This window comes from Chelmon rostratus, chromosome 3 (genome assembly GCF_017976325.1).
Source record: "Chelmon rostratus isolate fCheRos1 chromosome 3, fCheRos1.pri, whole genome shotgun sequence".
Lineage (NCBI taxonomy): Eukaryota > Metazoa > Chordata > Actinopteri > Chaetodontiformes > Chaetodontidae > Chelmon > Chelmon rostratus.
In genome coordinates, this window is record NC_055660.1 from 7,737,003 (window position 1) to 7,757,617 (window position 20,615).

Consider the following 20,615-nt stretch of genomic DNA (forward strand, 5'->3'; position numbering starts at 1 on the left):
TAGATAGATAGATAGATAGATAGATAGATAGATAGATAGATAGATAGATAGATAGATAGATTCATTGGCTGAGGCAAGTGCCGTAAAACATTAGACAAATGATGGCCAGCAAGATCAATGAATAATAAACAATAACTACAACTTTAGTTATTTATAGTCACATTTTTGTGCAAGCCAACACTTCCTGGTGTACTGACACAACTACAAAGTTGTAAGTTGTCCATAACTTTGTGACTTTTCTGATGAAAAACAGTCACAAAGAACTTGTGAACTTGATAAATTAGTAGCAACTTAACTTTCAATCAAAATATCAAGAAGAAACGGAAAAGAATATTTAAATCTGCTGCAGTAAAAAAAATATTAAAAGATGAAAATTGTCCATGAGTCATACTTTGCATCCAACACGTAATATAATATATAATTTTATATATTCAATATAAGGGATTTTAGTCTTACATTGAATCTCTCTCAGCTACAACAAGCACCCAGAAGCCTTGCGGCGCTGGTTTGTCTCGAGGCAGCGGACCCGGAAGTGTTTGTAAAACGGTTAAAAGCCAGTTGACGTAGGCTAGCTAACGTTAGCTGTCAGCCGGGTGCAGTCATTGTGCAGGGATGGAGGTGACACGCCGAAGTAAGTAGCCAGCCATATTTTGCTCACTGGATTTTTTAACTCGCTACATACATCATGGTAACGCACAGCGGAGTGGTGACCTGATATATTAATTTAAAATGCACAAGGCTTTCATTCCTCAGTGTCCGTGCGGCTAGCTAGCTACTTAGCTAGCTAGATATGTGGCTGCGGGCTAAGCTGTGTGTTCCTCCTCTGGCAAGCGCTGTTTCCTCACGCACTGTGCTTTTCCCAGATTTCAAAGACTGTTTAAACGCGGTGTACAGCGCGATAGAGGAGGCAGACTTCCTTGCCATCGATGGAGAATTTTCAGGTAACCGTGTAAGAGTTTTAGCAGAGATTTTGATTTGAATAGCGAACGCTGTTGGTTATAAATATTGACATGTGTCGTGTCTTTGTAGGAATAAGCGACGGTCCTAATGTCAGTGCACTGACCAACGGGCTGGACACACCGGAGGAGCGGTACACGAAGCTGAAAAAGGTTTGCAGATTTGATGAGTTGCTGCACACCTCCTGCTTTCCCTCCATAGTCCTCCGTGCAGCTTCAGCACATCTAATTTAAACTCTCTGTCCGTCCACCAGCACTCCATGGACTTCCTGCTGTTCCAGTTTGGTTTATGCACATTCAAGTACGACCAGACAAAGTCAAAGTGAGTGATATCTGTAACAATTACATCATTTTAGATCTGACGTTGATTTTTGGATGTCCAACACTCATGCAAAATATCAGCTGACATGATGAGGTGGGCCTGTCTCATAAAGGTCCCTTTGTCAAAATGTAGCCTGGAGCCATCCTTTATACAGCTTTGGGCTCTTGTGATGCATGTTTAATCAAATTACTACACAGCCAGTTAAGGCCAGGTAGTATTCTGCCATAGAAAAATTGTAGGGATAATAAGGGCCCAGAGGCTGATTTTTGCCTCAGGGTGCCCTGCAGGTTGATCCAGACAGTGAAACACATTTTATCATCTATTTTAATTTCAATTAAAAATGGTCCAATCAAGCAACATTTTATTTAGATGTCCCCCAATGCAATCATTGGGTTTAATGCAAAAACATTGTCTTCTAATAATGGAAGTAACCCAGCTTTTATGTGACTTGCATGCAGGCTAAAGTGATAAACTCTCAGCAACTGGAATGATCTCACTAATTGAACTGTTCTGCTTCACTCCCATTTCTGCAGGCATATCATAAAGCCTTTTAATTTTTATATATTCCCGAAACCGTTCAACAGGACGTCCCCTGACATAAAGTTCATCTGTCAAGTAAGTCAGTGATGCTCCTCAGGCCCTTTGGATTACCTCTGTTTGAACTGAGATAAATGGCTTTTAGCAGTGTTTTTGGTGGTTTAAAAATGACTGTATTTGAAAACGTTTGGACAGCTGTGAAGAGATGAAGCATTTGTTGACTTTTTGTTTGAAAGTTGTGAACATGGAAGATCATCTTTGTCATTTCAGAGTTCTAGTATTGACTTCCTGGCCAGTCAGGGTTTTGACTTCAACAAGGTGTTCTGTGATGGTGAGTACTTCACAGAATGAGTGTCTCATGTGCCGTGCTTGATTTCAAAACTTTCAAAAATGTAACTACCTGCTGGTTTGAGTTTACACGTCAAACTTTTGCACATTGAAATTCTTGGTGCCACAGTGAACACGAGACGATACTGCAGAGAGTGAGGAAGGAAGTTGGCAAACATGACTAAACATAACGCGAATAGAACTAGAACACTTTTCCTCATCTGTGAACATGATTTCTGCCTGAGTCATGTGAGATTTTCATCAGCAATGGTGGTTCTTTAACAATGAAGACAACTCCCATGCGACTTCATGATGCCATCAACCTATGTCTTTTGTTTTCATTGTCTTAATTGAGAGCAGCAGAAATTACAAAATCAAAATCTTGTTAATTTCATACTGGAGTTAATTTAGGCCAGTGTTTCTGTTAACGTGACATTAAATACTTAGAAAGTTTTTCTAATTTTGTTAGATACACAGGGTCCTTGTAGAAAAATGTGTTGGTACAGAAAGAAAAAATGCTAATTTAGTACAGAAACATTCATCTTGGCACTTGTATTTAAACCTTTTCAACATCCAGCCTCAGTGTTGGGTTTGGAACAGCTGGCCCCAGGCCAGGGGCTCTTCATTCAGCCTTGTGACAGTGGTCCTTCGTTAGCCTGGTTCCAGACCTCTGAATGGCTGCCAACGTTTGACATGCATATATTTTTAAACAAAATGGCAATTCTGTCTTCTCATTGGCTAGCTGACTTTTACGTTCTGGCTGTAAGTCTTTATATTCAATGCTATGATGTTGCTTACATTCACCCTTCCAAAAATGCTTGGCTGAGCCTGCAAGAGCTCTAATTGTTCTGGTTCACTTAAGTTTCCTCCTTTTCACTACACAAAAGTTAAATGAACACTTGTGGTTTTTCAAAGGAATCCCCTACCTAAATCAAGAAGAGGAAGCCCAGCTGAGGGAGCAGTCAGAGGAGAGGAGAAATCAACATGCCAACGGTGTCGGAACCCCGTCCTTCATCTCCCCATCCTCCTCCAAAGGCCCGGCACATGTACCTGACGAACACAAAGACTTCATCAACAGAGTCATGTGAGTGTTAAAGTACATATGGAGTTTTTTTTCACCTGTTTTTGACAGAATCCAGGTGTGGCTAAAACATGCACTGAAGACAGGAATGTGGCTCTTGTTTCAGACCATGATGTTACAATGCTGACAGGGTTGTGTAATGAGGATTGAGACAAGTTGTGCATGGTGGTAGCAGCTTAGTTCTTTCATGTTAATATATCAAATTTAATGTAATTACTTATTAGTCCTATAATTAAATTATAGCCATTAAATGGAGCAGATAATATGGAGCCAAATGCTTTCATTGGCTTAACAAGCACAGCATATACACACTCCAGTGCAGTAGGTGGCGGTGTGCGTTTTTAAAGTTGATTTGCGATCTGCCAATAAAGACGTTGCAGAAAAAGAAGAACAAAGAGCAGCATGCTGTTGTCCTGCTCATGACTGTCATTCAAACAGCTGCACCTGGGTGGAGCCACTAAGTGTGCATGGTTTTTGTTTTTTGTTTTTCTTACTGTTTCAGAGGGAAAACACACAAATGCAATTTTCAGTACGTGTTCAGAGAGGAGGGAAAAAGTCTACGAGTTTTAACACAACAAATATAGCAATATCAGTTAGGTTTGATTAGGTCAAAGCTCTGGAATATTAAATCCTCCATCTTTTCTCACTACGTTTTAGCCTTGCCCTCAGGTGTGCATAAACTACAGGTTATGGCCTTCTTAAAATGCAAAAGTATCAGTAATCATATTGGTATCAGCCATGAAACACAGTTATCAGTATTGACAGGAAAAAAATATATAATGCATTTCTAAATAATATGAGCCAGCTGAGGCTGATCTTTGTCCCAGGAATCACTGGGAGTCACGTGAGAGGAACCGTAACCTTCTCACAGCCCTCTGCGAACATCCAGTTATTCCAAAGCCAACTGAGGGCAGGAACGCAACCTTTTCATGATTACGTTTGACCTTTTCTACTGTTTTCTCCACAGAGAGAAGGTTGAGGGCCTCTTCACTAACTCAGAGAAGACTTTGGACTTGGAGCCATGTACTGGGTAACAAAGCCCACCTCTCAAAATACCACACCTGCACTGAATTTGTATCACGTACATTCTGTATTTTCTTAATCTCTACTTTTATTTCTATTTCATTACCAGATTTCAGAGAAAGCTCATATACCAGACACTGAACTGGAAGTGAGTATCAGACAACACTTTTGCTGTTGTTGTTGTTTATGTGTTGGTGTGTAGAAGTTTAAGGTTTGTCTGTCTTCGGCAGGTTTCCTAAGGGGCTTCACGTGGAAACCATCGAAACAGAAAAGGTAAAAACGTGTTTTATTTCAACCAATTTTGCCCTTTTTCTCTTTTTTTCTCTTTTTATTTTGTTTTTTGTAGAATTATATTAAATATTGATGCAAGTTCTCTCTGTGTGCAGAAGGAGCGATTCATCCAGGTCAGCAAAGTAGATGAAGAGGAGAGGAAGAGGAGGGAGCAGCAGAAACTGGAGAGAGAGCAGGCGAGTTTGGGTTCAAGATGAAAATTAAGGCACTTTCTTGTCCTAATAGTGAGGAGTGTACTAAATGTAGGAAATCCTGTTTGTCCTTCATGTTGAAGAGTTTAAGCATGCACTAGTTTGACTGTAATATTTTTGCCCCCCCACCCCCAACAGGAGGAGCTAAATAATGCTGTCGGCTTCTCCAGGGTCATCCACGCCATCTCTAAATCTGTGAGTCGACCTCAGTCTTTTTCAACTTCAACTTCTTTTCAGCTCAACTGTAGATCAGCTTCCAAATCTCCACTTACACTAATTTTGAGCGTTGTAATTTAAAGACTTTAATTAGCAGCTTTACTCATTTTTCTTTACATCACTACTGGACAGTTGCTGCTTCAGGGTTTTCTGTTCGCCTTTAAGTCTACCTTGTACCCTTAACCCATTTCATCTGACACACAGGGTAAACTTGTGGTTGGCCACAACATGCTGTTGGATGTGATGCATACCATCCATCAGTTCTACTGTCCTCTGCCGGAGGTACAAACTTAAGATGGATGTTTTTAAATACGGAGCCTTTTTGGCTGCATTAAATGGCCGTTTATCGCCGGGTAATGTGATTGAATGAATTATTTATGCTGTCTCTCCAGGATCTTCAAGACTTCAAAGAGGTCACGATGTGCGTTTTCCCAAGGTAATGTTCCTCTCCTCCTACTTGTCTTCACAACAGACGCTTTAGGATGTTTTTCTGTGCTTTTTAACGTTCAATGCATTATTGTTCCTCTATGCACTTGCAGACTTCTGGACACAAAGCTGATGGCATCCACTCAACCTTTTAAGGTAAATGGTCTCCTTCAGTGCAAGAAAACCAGGGGTTCCAATTTGTGGTTGGTCATATTGATATTTTAGGAAGGTTTGGGGAAAAAAAATCACTTTCCAACTAAACTGAACATTATTGTGGTTAACATGTATAGTTAGTCTGCTGGTTCGAAGTTGAAAGTGGTATTTTCCCTTTGTGTTTCAGGAGCTGATCACTAACACCTCTCTGGCAGAGTTGGAGAAGCAGCTGAAGGAGAGTCCTTTCAAGTCACCACAAGTTGGTGAGTAAATACAAGACAGTAACTCTCCCCTGAACCTCTAAACAGAGGTAACTCCTGACACCTTTTTTCTTTGTCCCTGTCAGAAACGGCAGAGGGGTTCCACAGTTATGACACAGCCCAAGAACAGCTCCACGAGGCTGGGTACGACGCCTACATCACTGGCCTCTGCTTCATCTCGATGGCCAACTACCTGGGTAACACAGACACAATCACACTGATCCTGTGTGCAAATAAAAAAAGTGTCTAAATACATGATGCTTGACACTCTTTACAGGCTCTTTCTTGACTCCACCCAAAGCTTACATCTCGGCTCGCTCCAAACTAATCGAGCCTTTCTTCAACAAGTAAGAGATGCATTTAAATGTAGTGTATTTGCTGCTCTTTTATTAACTGCTGGAATCTTTTTTTTTTTTTAAATGCATATTCTCTTTTCTGTTAAGGCTTTTCCTGATGAGGATAATAGATATTCCCTACCTCAACATCACAGGACCAGATTGTGAGTAAGATCATGTAGTGCAGCAGAGATATACTGTATGTCAGGATTGTTGCATTGACTACATGCTTGGAAAAAATGTCACGCTCAAAGGCTCCCTGCGCTGCTTTTATTCACGCCACTGAACAACAGTCAGTGGCAGCAGTGTGCAAAAAAAATGGTGCAATGCAATCTAGAAAACGTGGATGTCAACATTATCATCAAAGAAGTGGACGTAGCCTCCTTGACGTCACCACTGGTTTGTGGACTAATGAGTTTGGCAGGTGATCGTATTTGAACGAGAGGGTGGAGCGAGCGGTGGGTACACATTGCTATTGATTGACAGGTCACCGTGGTAGCTTGTCATATCTTATCAATCACAAGTAAGCCACGCCCTGAAGCATAACCCTGTTTTATCATCTATTTTACTCTAAATGGAACCACAATTTAGAGAATGAACATCACGCTGCTTTGAGGCAGACTTGAAAGAAAGTGACTGACACCATAAACTCATAAGGAACTGAAGTAATGTTGTTTTCTTGTAAGATAGCATACAATCTGACTTCTTTTTGCAGCCTCAGAGTCTTTAAAGCTTTTAATGAAAGCTACTGTTGTCACTTCTCCACGTCACCTGTTAACCCAGCTAATCTCCTCTCTTCTTATAGTGCAACCTAAAAGAGACCATGTCCTGTATGTCACCTTCCCAAAAGAATGGAAGACTAGTGACCTCTACCAGCTGTTCAGTGCCTTTGGTAAGACCTGGTTTCACCTGATGATTCAGCAGTATGGCCCGCTGTCTATCACTCACTTTCTGCCTCTGTTATCCACTCAGGAAACATCCAGGTTTCATGGATCGACGACATGTCAGCATTTGTGTCCCTAAGTCAGACAGACCAGGTACAGATAGGTGAGTCTGACACAGCAGCTGAATACACACACACACACAAATCCAGTCTGGTACTGGATTCTGTCATTAAAAAAAAAAAAAAAAACGCTGATGCAATCTGCTGTCTTCCCCTCATCATGCAGCTATGAACACCAGCCGCTATGCAGAAAGTTACAGGATCCAGACGTATGCAGAGTACATCCAGAGTAAGCAGCAGGACAAGGAGAAGGCCGGCCAGACGGCCAAATCATGGGGAGATGACGGTTGGGTGAAATCTCACTACACCTCTTCCACTACCTCTGCTGGTTTTGGATACCCCAGGTACACCTGTGCTAATACATTTGGTGCATTTTTCACGTAACACTTAAGCGGTGCATATCTGCAGAAAAGGCTATTTATATTCTATTTTTGGTTCTAGGGGTTTGAGGAAACGCAGCATCAGTCCCGTCCAGGGGGAGCAGGGGACCGGAGAGGCTCTAATTACAGATGGCTGGAGTCACTACTCATACCTGGATAGCACAGGCAGCAAGAAGATGAAAACTGATGGTGTGTGAACACATGCGTGCAGAAGTATTTTACTACTGCAGGGTGGCAACATGCAGCAGGTTTCCCTTTCCCTTCAGTAGACATTCCCTGAGGGAGAGAGCAGGTGGTACGGTCGGTTAAGTAATGAAATTGTATTTTCAATTACAATTTTTGCGTCCAACGATTTTGTAAAAACAAGATAAGCGAGATGATGCTCTTGTTTTGTCTTCTATTATAAATCCAGCGTAGCCCTTTACAGCGGCGTGCTCACACACTGCTCTAAAGGCACAAACTCCCTCTCAGCCAGGCTGTGGGCCGTGTTCAGTTCAGCTCACTTTTGTAGTCTCAAGAAATGTCAGTTTTCCCGTTACCATTTTTTTTTATCTCTTACCATCCATTGGTCCTGTGTCATTTGTTTTCACATACATTTTGATTTCTACAGTTTCTGGGACAGCACAAGTCTTGTGATGTGATGGTGTTATACTTGAAGTGTGTCCCTCCTAACTTAGTAAAATGCAGTGTATATATGCCGTATAAGGAAGTCCAATTTAGGCTCTCATGCGCTGATTGTCATTGTTTCCTAGACCGAAGTGGACAGGCGAACACAGAAGCTGTTGAGAGCAAGACATCAGAAGGATGGTTGAAGACATCGTAAGTAAAATGGTTGAACATTCATACTGTGACTGTTATCCCGTTTGTTGGGATTAAAGTAACTTCATGGATTCTGTGTCCTGCAGAGATTTGTCAGATTCAGCGGGGTTGAGTCTGGTCCCTGACGACGAGGAGGAGGAGGAGGATGAGGAAGAGGAGGAGGAGGAAAATCCTGAGGGAACCGATCCCACTAATGATGCTGAGGGTACGGTCACCTGGCAACAAGCCAGGACGAGGAAAGGTCAAAAGAACAAGAAAAAGAAGTCTGAAGGTGTGTTTGTCAGTGTGAAGATAATGCAGGTTTAATGGTTATAAACAATACATTTCAGATCAGTACAGTTCAGAATGTCCCATCAATGTGGTTCTAACATCAATGCAACACTGACACTGAGCAGCCCAACGAATCCTGAAAATAATCTGAAATGTTCTATCATGTAGTGACTGTGCCAAAATCTCTTAACAAAGGCAATGAAAACTGAGCAAAAAGCCAAGGTCAATCTTAAATGTACCAGCTGGCAAGATTTCAGTATGATCAATTGAATTTGAAGATACTAGAGGGTGGTTCTTGTGTCCCTCTTGTACAGGTGCTGGATCTACGTCACTGTTCGAGGTCCCAGAAGTGTGGTAGCGAGAGGCGAGGGGTGGAGAGTCCACTGTCCCACACTGAGCTCCTGCTCGGAGTCTCTTCGTAAGCACTTGGGGGCGCTCTCCTCTCTACATCGCTGGGAGTGGTGCACGCCCCGAATTCATTCGTTCACTCGACAGCTGTGGATACCGTGTCCAGAGCCACCAGCCAAGCTACTTGACTGGACTATTGAAAGAGAGAACACAAGCCATAAACGACAGCTGCCATATTTTGATCTTGTACCAGAGGAGCAGGCAACTCTTCTGAGTAAACACACGCACACACCACTAGCATTTTAAAATCGAAACTCCTGAAATCTTCATTTCTTCTGAGTTCAGACTGGAATCTGCCACCACAACCGTGCTATCACTTTGAACTCAATCATCAGTTTTAACGACGGTCACCTCTAATCAGTCTTACGTTTTGTGAGTGTGGGTTCTGTGCGAGTTTGTGCATGTGAGGGAGATGTAGATTTTCTCCAGTCTTTGTATCCCCGTGAAGAAAAATACCACTTGACAGGTCCTGTAGTTCACGATGTCTGGGTTATTTAGTATTTTAATGCAGTCAAATATTTTTCCCTATTTTAAACAAAAAGGTTCTTTCAACTTCCCCAGTTTTATTAAACATATATAAGCTTATCAATGATCATGTGATGTTTATTATTGGTGGCATTTTGATCCTTCATGAGAGGTGCTTATGTGTTTTGTACAGAATTGTTTTTCTTTACTGTTTTGTGTTTAATGTTTTGTAACCGTTTCAACCTGCAACAATGTCAAAGTATGTTCACATGCGAAAGGTGTAAACGTTAAGATGACTGATACATTTTTGTATAAGAAAGTTTTAAAAATCCTTAAAATATTTCCTTGAAAAGGGGAAAAAAAATTAAAGAATGTTTCTTAGTATCTCGTTTTTTTTGTCTTTTGTGTTCTCAGACTCACTTCAGTTGAAGTGAAAGGCTTCCGTCAAACTTTTAATCACATTTAAAACAGAATAAATATTTCAGCATGTTTGTTTTCACATGCCCTTATTCACAGGTCCTATAATGTTTTAAATAGGGTTAGTCTTGTTTACAAAATGAGCTACATGCACTTTTCAATAGACACATTTAAATTATTTATTATTGTAATAATGGTGACCAGGGCTACCTGGAAAGCAGGATGATACTGAGATCTTGTTGATACAGGGAATGAAAATGATGTTTTACACAAGTGGTTTAAGGATACATCTTATTAATGTTTAAATATGAATCATATAAATGTCTTTATTCAAGTGAAATATTTGAGTACTGTCTCCCCCCGACTAAATGAGGAAACAGCACTGTCTGAACAAAAGAGCTGAACCTTAAACACGTTAAAAACAAGTGCAATGTTTTAGGATTTACACTTTGTGACCACAGAGGACATTCTGACATGTCACAGCAGGAAAAGCACCACTGTAAAGAGTAAATGAATGATGGCTGAATTCCATTCAGCTGCTTCAGTTTTCAGGTCTTGGTACTGTGCATACTGGCTCACTGAGACGCTCTAATAACTGAGCCATCATTCATATAATGCTTTTCCTACTGTGAGCCAAATTATATGAAGTGAGAAAGGTTTAATTTTAGATTTGTTGCTGTAAAGAGGGTGAAACCCTCCATTACTGAAAGTCAACAATGAAAAGACAAAAGTTTGATATCAAAACAGTTTTAATGTACAGTATCAAAATGCACTGATCCTGTATGAGAAATACTGCTCATAGTTCAGAGTGCTTTTCATCTCCTTGTTTCAACTGATGTTTCACTTTAACTGCACTAAATCAATAACATAAGTTCATCCAGTGTGGTGTTCAGTCTGCCATCTTATTTCCTTCCACTTGAAAAAACTGCATGTGGAAGACTTGCACACTACACTCTTGAGAGATATGTCCGACTGTCATAGATGCAAAACAAACTGATTTTGTCTGAGGTAAGGGAAGTCTGTGGCACTTGATTTTTTAAATAATTTCATATAGTGTTGTATCTTTACTCCCACAGAGGACCACCGGCCACCGTTCTCCTCAAGAACCTTGCTTGACCTCCATAAGGCAGAGACCAGGAACGTGGTCATGAGAACTGGGGAAGAGAAGAGAAGGCTTACAAATATCTGACTTTGTGGCAGAATTTTCTAGACACGGTCAGAATCCTCACCTGGTGTGTCCGAGCAGAACAACCACCGACAGGGTCCAGTCTGGGAGAGACCTGAAGAGCTTATGCAGGCGGCGGTCCAGCTTCCTCATCATGAGATCGATTTCCTGATCCTGCACAGATTAGTCGAAAGTCAAGTCAAGGTTCATTACAGCCGATATCACGCAGCATGTCTCAAAGGGCTGTACATAAAATAAAACAATCATGAACAACATTAGCTATAATAAAAATCTCACTGTAAAAAGTGAGATAAGCTACATGTAAAAAATGATAAAAATGTTTGAAATATTTAAAAACATACAAAAAAGTGAGGTAAAATACAATAAAATAAAATATGCACATTAAGCCCATCTAGTAGGTTTCCATTCTTGAACACACACACACACACACATTCATATGTAGCAGTACATATATTTAACTGATTACATATTGGAGTGTTCACTACACGTGTTCAATAAATAAACTGTACAGGTCTAATAAATCAAAAAGGTACTAAAAACTCTGCCTCATCACTTCACAGCTTTCTGAATGTGCTTGAATTCCATCAGTACTTTGCTGTGTACAGGACGACATCAAAGAAGCGAAACATGTCATGATGTCTTGAAAAATGAATCCCATAAATCCAGCCTGAACATAAAAGGCTCCGTTTTCACTGTGAGATTTTAGTCTAGAAAATATATAGTGAGAACTGACTGAAACAGACACTGAAAGGCAGAGTTGGTAAACCTAACCAACCCAACCAATGAAGGCAACAAGTACAAGCCAATCAAAGGCAGAGTAGGGCGGAATTGCAAACAGCTGCCATCTTGGGTTTTCACACTGCTTGAAGATCAGGGCAAAAATAAGAAAAAAGTTCACAAGACTAAACACACTTGTAGTCCTGTGTACTCAAACCAGCAAAACTTCTGGATGGATGAAAAATAATCTGTCAGACTCTCCACAGCCATCATCAGGCTTCATCAGGCTCAGCTGTACTTTAAAAATTAACAGGCTTAGTTCTATCATAGCTTACTCAATGCTAACGTGCCACCTGTTCACATGCTGACAAAGCAAAAAGACTCAAAAAGCAGGGATTGGCTGAGATCAACAGCCATTAGCCCGTTTCCACGGGGGCAGACTCATTTTTCTTAAAACAGTTGTACAGTGGCTTTAGCAGAGTGTGAGTCAAGGCACCTTCATCTTTACCTGAGAGCTGATGTGCATGTGGCTCCTCTCCTCGTCTTCTGCCGCCTCCTTGTCAGGGTCTGGGGTGGCAGTTGGTGTTGTCATGGCAACCCATGAAGGTAAGTGGGGTGGAGTTAGGGATGGGCAGACGAGGTAGTTTTCCTTCCAGAGGTCCTCGGAGGAGCTGAGGGCTGCACGTCTGTCCTCTGAGCTCTCAAACTCTGTCCGCCAGAGACACACAGAAACCTTGCATGAACTCCCACTCACACAGTACAGCAAGCGATAAGGAACAACCCAGCTTTTCACTCACTGATGTGTGCATGTCTTGCATGTTTTCCAGGTTTGCCAGGCAGGACGACTCTCTCCACCGTGCCAAAGTGAGCAAACGTGTCTCTGACCGCCTCCTCAGATAGCTTAGACTTGGTGGGCTGCAGCTGTGCACCGTTTACTTCAGCAGGGGGCAAACTGTTCAACGCTGTGACAGGAGTAACACCTGATCGTTTTGCATCTAACGTACGTCCATTGACCTTTGCAGGAACGTGTATGCTTTCAGCCATACTGTGGCTTAATTTAACAGTGTAGAGGTGGCTGGCGTTGAGACTGTCACCCATCAAAGCATCAAGAGTCAGATCCAGGTCCAGCATTGACTCATAAACAGGCCTCTGGACCTTGAAAATGCACATAGAAGCACACATGTTGGAGGTACAGCAGTCTAGAAATGTTTCAACACAACTTCACCTGCAATGTAAAGGGAATAAGTAACAGAGAGCAAAAAGAAAACAGGGATTAGAGTTACCTTGATGGTATGTCTCTGCATATTAAGTCCATTCAGCGTTTTCAAAGCCAGCATAGCTCCCTCCAGGAGCTCATACTCTACCTCTGCATGAACCTGGAGACCAAACATTGTCAGAAAATACAGGTAAGATCAAAGAAGCACATTCAAACAGCTCCGGTTTAGCAACATGTATCACAATACCTTTTAGAGTTTGTGTCAACTGGAGACAGACATGCAAACAGTAGATTCTTGAATGTGAAATAAAGGATCATAACGAAGGTGGGATGTACCCTGACAGCTGTGTTCAACATTTTGATTTTCCGAACTGGTCCGCAGCAACGAAACAGCCGCCTCGCTTCCCTCTCAGAGAAACCTGCAGGAAACGGCCCGGCAAATACTACACACATGTCTCGAAGGTTTGCACACACCTGCGAGACAAACACACACATTAAGGGGTGCACTAAAATAACATTCAGACACATTAAATTGACGGCGTTCTTGATGAACGTCTCACCCTCTGGTACTGCTGCTCCTGGTGGGGGCGGCACCTCTTCAGATGGTCTGAGAAGGAGGAAAACTGGAGCACTGACAGGAACGGGCACTTGTCCTGTCTCCTGAAAGAAGCCAACACCTGAAGGACGAAGTAACAGAGGAGGAGACAAAGAAGAGGACGAGTTAAAGGGAGGACGGTGAGGAAAAGGGTGCAAATGCAGCAGCTTGTCACCTCCGACTAATATTAGAAACACAGCAAACCGATACAAATATTCAGCTATAACATAATCAGCGACAATCGAAGTCATCTCATGAACAAAAAGAGCAACTTCCTTCATCTCACCTCTTTGTCAGAGTTGAGCCACCGCTGATTGGACAGATCCAGCTCGATGTCAGAACGCTTTCCTAAAAAGGCCACTGACCGGCCAAGTGTTTGTAGTACGTCAGCAAACCTGCACAATCAGTAAAGACGGAGAACTGGTCAAACGACGCTGCAGCAGAATGTGTGAAGAGAGTTTCACGTCGTCAAGAGCAGAATCCTTCGATTAGTGACAAAGATGTGCAAGAATTTGCTTTCATTAGTGATAAAAGCAGCAATAGAAGACATGTTCAGATCATTGAGAAAATACTCTAAAGTAAAAGTACTCATTGTGCAGTAAAATGTTCCCTGTCAGTGTTTTATTGTTAGATCTGATGTTAGTGGGCTAATATGACTGCTGTATTAATGTCTATTTTTAATTTTACTGCTGTTTAAGATTGAGCTCATCTAAACTACATACTGTTGGCTGATTTAATCTGCACCAATTCATCATATTCTACAAGACCATCATGTTTGTAGTGCCGCTGTCCTGTGAGAAGTAATCCAAGAGGGGCTTTAACTTCTTTATTTAGCTCAAGAAGTTGGAGGATTGTCTCAACCCATGGAGGAAAACTTGCTCCTTCAGTCTATTACAAACATTCAAATTCAGAATCATCAAATTTGGAGATACGAGGTTTTCACTGGACAATACCGGTATGAAAGATTAAAATCTGATAAGTAACTAAATTGTCAGACAAATGTAGTAAAAGTTAGAATATATGTCTCTGAGATGTAGTGGAGTAGAAGTATAAAGTAGTATACCTCTAATTTGTACTGAAGTACAGTATTTGTACATAGTGCAACCTGAGACAGAAGTTGTTAAACCTCATAATCTCTTCTGTTGCATCTGAAATTACCCTGTAGGACATCCGAACATAGAGGTTTTGCCTTCAGGAACATGTGTCCCTTCTATCCTGTCTTTGTTGGATAAACTCCAGCCCTTCAGACTTCACATCCCCTGTCTTTGTCTCAGGCATCATGACCATCCAGCGTAAGTGTAATGATGTAGGTGGTCTAAGCTCAGTCTGAAAGACTGTGTGTGTTTCTGAGGAGGTTTACGCCGAACATGCGAGGGCTGTGTTTTTGTACTGATCCACCACAGAGAGAAAAACGCAGGTTTGGAATGGAGACTAGATGTTCAGAGGGCAGATGTGGGTTACCCGACTTGGTCTGAGTAACTGTGCTGAGAGGTGAAAAATTCAAAGAGGTGTGCAGATTGTGTAACGTATTGTACCTGTGACTCGGTGTGGGTGGAGGTGCACAGTCAGTGGACTCCTCCTCTATTGCATACCCCCACAGGTCCTCCAGGTGAAGCTCTACAACCTGACAGTGAGCATATATAGGAAATATTACATCAACTGTGTGTGTGTCTGTGTGTGTGTGTGTCTGTGTGTGAAATACGTTACCTGGCGAGGGCCTGTTTTAATGAAGTACTGGGCCAGGTGCAGAGCTGCTATAGCATCCTCAGTGGGATTGTGACCCTTCTTCTCTTCAGTTTGTATTTGCCTCCTGGGATACCGTGCGAAATTAAATTATTAGCTGCAGCAGGTGGGTGAGACAGAGAGAGAGAGAAAGAGAGAGAGAGAGAGAGACTTACTTCAGCAGCGTCTCGGCCAGGACCTTCAGTTTAAACCTCTGTCCGAACTCTCTCCTGTACAGCAGCGAGGTGTCGATTACATGCTGGTGGATCAGCTGCAGGGTGAACACAACACGTTTGAAACTCCAACTCTTCATAAAAAAGAAATGCATCTGTGCTTGAACAAATCTTCTCCAAAACGAAACATGTTTTTAGAATATATCTGAAAAACGTGACTCCTTCCTTAACATAAAGACATGATTTACTGATCTCTTGATTCCTGCTCTCAACTGTCTTTTTTTAATGAGTGGAGAAGGCAGATGATGAATTCTATCATTAAAAGACAGAAATCAAAAAGTCAGCAGTAGCTCACTTTCAGAGCCCTGAGGTCGTTGTTAACCGAATGGCCCACCAGAACAGCGTCGCTCGGCAACATCGTCCTGAGTTTCACTTGAACGTCCCGCAGGCTGGTCGTGATTGGTCGCAACATCGCCGCAGTTATGCCAGAGAACCTATCAGAAGGCAAGAAAAATGTATTCTAACACATAAATCTGTTTACAGAGTATTATATATAGTTTGTTCTTACAGTCACGGTACACTTTATTTTCACTGCCATTTGCTTTTGATATTCTTATTTTGATATTCATTTGCATTTGATATTCCTTTTGTGCAATACTTTTACTACTGTTTACTATTTGGATATTTTATTATTATTGTTATGTATATAACCTTTTTACTGCTCGCTATTTTTATATTTTTATTATGTATAGTTTGTTCTTTATAGTCTTATTTTCACTTATTTCACTGTGTGTAATGCTGCTGCTGCACTGCAATTTCCCAGCTTGGGATAAATAAAGTATATCTATCTATCTATCTATCTATCTATCTGTCTATCTATCTATCTATCTATCTATCTATCTATCTATCTATCTATCTGTCTGTCTGTCTGTCTGTCTATCTATCTATCTGTCTGTCTGTCTGTCTGTCTATCTATCTGTCTATCTATCTATCTATCTATCTATCTATCTATCTATCTATCTATCAGAGTCACATTGTGGGGACTCCCCTTCCTTATGGGGACGAAATGCAGGTCCGCATAACGTAAATCATTACATTTCAGGATGAAGACGGGTTAAATTTAGGGTATGGTTAGAGTTAGGTTGAGGCTGGGGTAAGGGTTAGGATCAGGCAAGTAGTGGTTATGGTTATGGTTAGTTGTGTACTGTGTGTGTGTGTGTGTGTGTGTGTGTGTGTGTGTGTGTGTGTGTGTGTGTGTGTGTGTGTGTGTGTGTGAGTACTTGGTGAGGTAGTTGAGGATTCGGTTCTGAGGTTTCACCAGCTCGTCCAGCACACACCTCCCATCACCATCCACCAGAGAAACGCGAGCCAGCTCGTATCCCTTCTCTGTTAGACACTGAAGCACAACATTAGTGATGTAGTTCATTCAGTCAACAACAACAGACTAAAAAAAAAAACAGACTACCAGCAACATAAATAAGCTTAAATTAAACTGGCTGCCTTCTTTTTAAGCACATTCATATAACTGTTCCTACCTGATCAATAAAAATCAATAAATCAATCAATAAACCTTCCCTGAACCATTGTAGTATCTATAAGACAGTATTGTACATTCTGACCTGACAGGATATGCCGTAAAATTGGTCTATCAAGGGTGGATTGCTAGAGGTAACATCACAATAATAACCTGTCTATCAATACTGTATGTTGTATGGATTTGTTATTGATTGTCTGAAACTACATAACTGGATTCTACAATGGAAAGTGGGAATTAAGTGTATAATTGAGAGAATCTCACCATTTCACAGTCGAGTCCATACAGAGGGCTGCTGTCAGTCACGCAGTCAACGCTGTCTGTGCACACAAACTCCTCAAAGCCTGGCATCCCTGAGTCAAAAGGAACCAAAACCAAGTGAGAGGGTGGAGATGGAGAGCGAGACCACGTCCACACTGACCCAGCTAAATCTCTTTCTCTCCACTTCAGCTTTTCATCTACACTAAGCCGGAGTTTTTCACACCAAACACTGAGAACAATAACATGGATCATTAATCCAGTTTTAGCTGCGCTGCACCGGCTTCCTGTGGCGTTTAGATCTGATTTTAAGGCCCTCCTCCTTGTACACAAAGCCCATAATGGTCTAGCACCAAGCTACATCGCTAACTCCCTCGTTCACCATTTGCCTTCACACTACAATCATCTGCCGCTGGTCTACTGGAGGTTTCGGGGATGCAGCCTTTGTCAGTGACGCCCTAAAGCTCTGGAACACACTACCTGTAGTTATCAGGGAAGCAGCTCGCTAAATACTTTTAAAAGGAAGCTAAAAACATATCTCTTCAATTTCTCCTTTAACTGGCTGTGACTTCCTGATACAGGCCTGAAACTTTTGCCTCACACTTATGCACTGCTGTTGCACCTTCCATCCATCTCAATGCATTCTTTATTATATTTTTATTCTTATTCTGATCTTGTGTTTACTGTTGTTGTAAAGTCTCAATCTTATTTTTACATTCATGCTTTGTCCATTACTATTCTCTCTTTTTTACATGAACCACTTCACATAATTTGTTTTTCTTGCACAGCACTTTAAGCTGCATTTTTGTATGAAAAGTTCCATATAAATAAAGTTTATTAATATTATCATAACACCCAGTATGCCTGCTAAGATGCAGCGTGGAAGCACATCATTTATCCGCCTTCTTGCGGAAGCCATCAGAGAGAGAGAGACTCACCTTTGACAGGATAATGTCTCTTGATCATCTCCTCCTGAGGGAGAACATACGCTGTCAGTCCTCTCCTCTGTGTCCCAAACTTGGTGATTACTGGATGAGTCCTCAGTGCTGCAGCAGTACACAAAAACACACACACACACACACACACACACACACACACACACACACACACACACACACAAAAAAAGTAGACTATTTGCCTTGGACTTTGACCTGCAACAATCACAAAAGTTCACAAAATATCTAAACATTTAACTCGAGCAGCTTTTAAAAATCAGTAACGGGTGAAGTCATGGAGCTACATCATCATTTCTTGACAAGCAGAATCCAGTTGTACTGAGAATGTGTTCATATTATTTCCCACGTCTACACACACATTCAGAACAAATGCACATTCTCACCTTTGTGCATCTGATTGCTTTCACTGTGCCTTTGGGAAAGCGACAGAGCATCCGATTTAGGAACTTCGCCGCTGAAGATTGCGGACGCCAGGTCGGAAGATGATGAAGTGAAAGTGGCCCTCTGCTCCAACCAGATAAAACACAACGGTCAGTGTTAAAACACAGGCGCTGAGACTATAACGTCCCATTCAGTGATTTACTCCATCACCTCTGATTACTTACAGAGGTGTAGTTGGTTCTGAGGTGTCGCAGGGTGAGGTAGTGTTTGTAAAAGTGACTCTGGCTCAGGCCCTCCACGATCACCACATTCACGGCTTTAATCCTCTTCTGATGGAGGAGACGACACCAACTACAGGAGACACAGGGGAAGCATAAGCTGTGTAGTCTGCAGCGCAAAAGACTTAAAACAGATCATTTAGATTATTGCTGGAGCACTGGGACGCAGCATAAGTACGTTACAGAGAGTTATTTGATGAGAGCCGATAAGATCTTACTATCACAGTCATTACCTGGGCTGTTTAATGCCACCTGTTTTCCCCAGAGCGGCGTAATGCAGCAGCTCCGTCAGCTCGTTCGGTGTAATTGGTTGCTGAAGGCGGTCGAGCAGCACGGAGATCCTCGGTGAGCGGGAGGAGCGTCCACACTCCAGCGTCTCCTCGCCTTGCTGCACAGATTTTAATCTCTTGGCCTTCCCGTGCGCTGTGTCGCTCTTTCTCTTCCCTCTGTTGCATGTTGCAGCTGCTGATGAAGGCTCCATGTTCAAGATGAAGTTTCTACAGGGAGATATTTGAAATGTCAAACAGTCAGGCTAAGATTTACACATGCTCACCTTTAAATTTGCATTGTTTTATTCATGAAGTTAAGACAAGTCAGCCCCATCTTTAGCTGACTAGGGCTGTGTAACGAAGCACATTACTTTTTGAATACTCAAAAAATGTGTCAATAAATTTTAATTATTGACAGTTGGCATTGAGTACTTTAACTGTACTTATTCTTTCATCAGATCTTTCCTCATTCAAATCAGCATTTTCGGCTGTATTCTAAACTGCTGATGCTTTGTACCAAGACAAAATAAACACAGAGAAAAAGATAAAGAAAATTGGTTTTGTCGACTAATTCCACTTAACCTTATCAGATCATTATTTCAGGAAATAATTTAAAAGTATTACAGTTTCAGTATAGCTAAAATAATTCCGCAGGTAAAAAACACAACACAGATTTCTGGGACAACAAATGGAGACAGGGTGTGTGGAAAAACATGTTTACAGTATAATTCTTAATGTGAGGTAGAGAAATAGTAAAAGTAATACTAAGAGTTTTAGATTACTAGTGAAGATTTTCAAACGCTACCCAGCCCAGTTCGCAACTACCTGGCCGACTGATTCACCAGGTGAGACTGGACAGGTACGACTGAAGACCAGGTGACACCAGGTGACAGTTATGTTAAAAACGTCCACAAAGTATTTTGTAATACCTCGCTTGTGAATTGGGTTGATTCTAATTAGTTTAACTATGAAGCAGCAGTGATCATTGAGGGAAACTGATGTAAATTACACAGTGTTGCCTTTGGAGTACTTTATGAGGGGATGTGTGCATTAAAAGCTTTCTAGTGGCGAGAATGTGTTTGTGCTGCAAATGTCAAATAAATAGAATAATAATAATCCGGTTCAGTGGTTGAACTTGTCTCCGGGTGAGTTTCAGGGGTCAGTTTGATGTTTTATTATTAGAGTAACAGTTACACAGGAAACACTAAACATCTAGCTAGCTAACACTTTCCAAAAGCATGTACGCTTATACGTTAATGAGCTAGGAGTATTTCTAATTTCGGTATAGGCACGAGAATAGCAACGACAATAAAAACGTGTAAATACCAGATATTATTGCTCCTGCTGACTCCAAATGTATGTTTTTCCACCACTAGTACCGGCTAAAAACACATGGTTAAAATTCACACTGCTGCATTGCCACTCGTGGTAGAAAGTTAAAAACACGAGC

At 41.5% G+C, this 20,615-nt stretch overlaps 2 protein-coding genes across 2 annotated transcripts; one reads left to right on the top strand and one right to left on the bottom strand.

The window, feature by feature from the left end:
* The first annotated feature begins 549 nt into the window (after positions 1-549).
* Positions 550-9,841, top strand: parn (poly(A)-specific ribonuclease (deadenylation nuclease)). Its single transcript, XM_041934314.1, has 26 exons — positions 550-631; positions 864-941; positions 1,030-1,109; positions 1,211-1,278; positions 1,812-1,893; positions 2,086-2,146; positions 3,058-3,226; positions 4,191-4,253; positions 4,356-4,394; positions 4,477-4,519; positions 4,633-4,713; positions 4,867-4,923; positions 5,149-5,226; positions 5,337-5,380; positions 5,484-5,526; positions 5,711-5,786; positions 5,870-5,980; positions 6,061-6,130; positions 6,227-6,282; positions 6,924-7,010; positions 7,091-7,165; positions 7,288-7,465; positions 7,563-7,690; positions 8,254-8,320; positions 8,407-8,591; positions 8,905-9,841. Exons 1-26 carry the CDS (start codon positions 613-615, stop codon positions 8,946-8,948), a joined length of 2,082 nt encoding a protein of 693 aa, XP_041790248.1. The 5' UTR covers positions 550-612; the 3' UTR covers positions 8,949-9,841.
* Positions 9,842-10,656: 815 nt separating this feature from the next.
* Positions 10,657-20,579, bottom strand: LOC121604725 (RNA exonuclease 5-like). The gene is made up of 19 exons (XM_041934307.1): positions 20,492-20,579; positions 19,130-19,393; positions 18,843-18,969; positions 18,621-18,741; positions 18,220-18,327; positions 17,288-17,376; positions 16,770-16,885; positions 15,845-15,983; positions 15,493-15,587; positions 15,302-15,404; positions 15,130-15,218; positions 13,881-13,989; positions 13,560-13,676; positions 13,336-13,473; positions 13,067-13,159; positions 12,581-12,938; positions 12,292-12,491; positions 11,110-11,219; positions 10,657-11,034 (listed from the first exon to the last, which is right to left on the bottom strand). Exons 2-19 carry the CDS (start codon positions 19,375-19,377, stop codon positions 10,980-10,982), a joined length of 2,415 nt encoding a protein of 804 aa, XP_041790241.1. The 5' UTR covers positions 19,378-19,393; positions 20,492-20,579; the 3' UTR covers positions 10,657-10,979.
* Between the last annotated feature and the right edge of the window lie 36 nt (positions 20,580-20,615).

Excerpts from the sequence above, each read along its gene's own strand:
- parn (XM_041934314.1), top strand. Across the intron at positions 2,147-3,057 it reads CAACAAGGTGTTCTGTGATG|GAATCCCCTACCTAAATCAA; the intron begins GTGAGTACTTCA and ends GGTTTTTCAAAG. Across the intron at positions 7,166-7,287 it reads GACAGACCAGGTACAGATAG|CTATGAACACCAGCCGCTAT; the intron begins GTGAGTCTGACA and ends CTCATCATGCAG.
- LOC121604725 (XM_041934307.1), bottom strand. The coding sequence starts at position 19,377 with ATGGAGCCTTCATCAGCAGCTGCAACATGCAACAGAGGGAAGAGAAAG. Across the intron at positions 15,405-15,492 it reads CTGGCCGAGACGCTGCTGAA|GAGGCAAATACAAACTGAAG; the intron begins GTAAGTCTCTCT and ends ACGGTATCCCAG. Across the intron at positions 13,677-13,880 it reads GGCTCAACTCTGACAAAGAG|GTGTTGGCTTCTTTCAGGAG; the intron begins GTGAGATGAAGG and ends TTCGTCCTTCAG.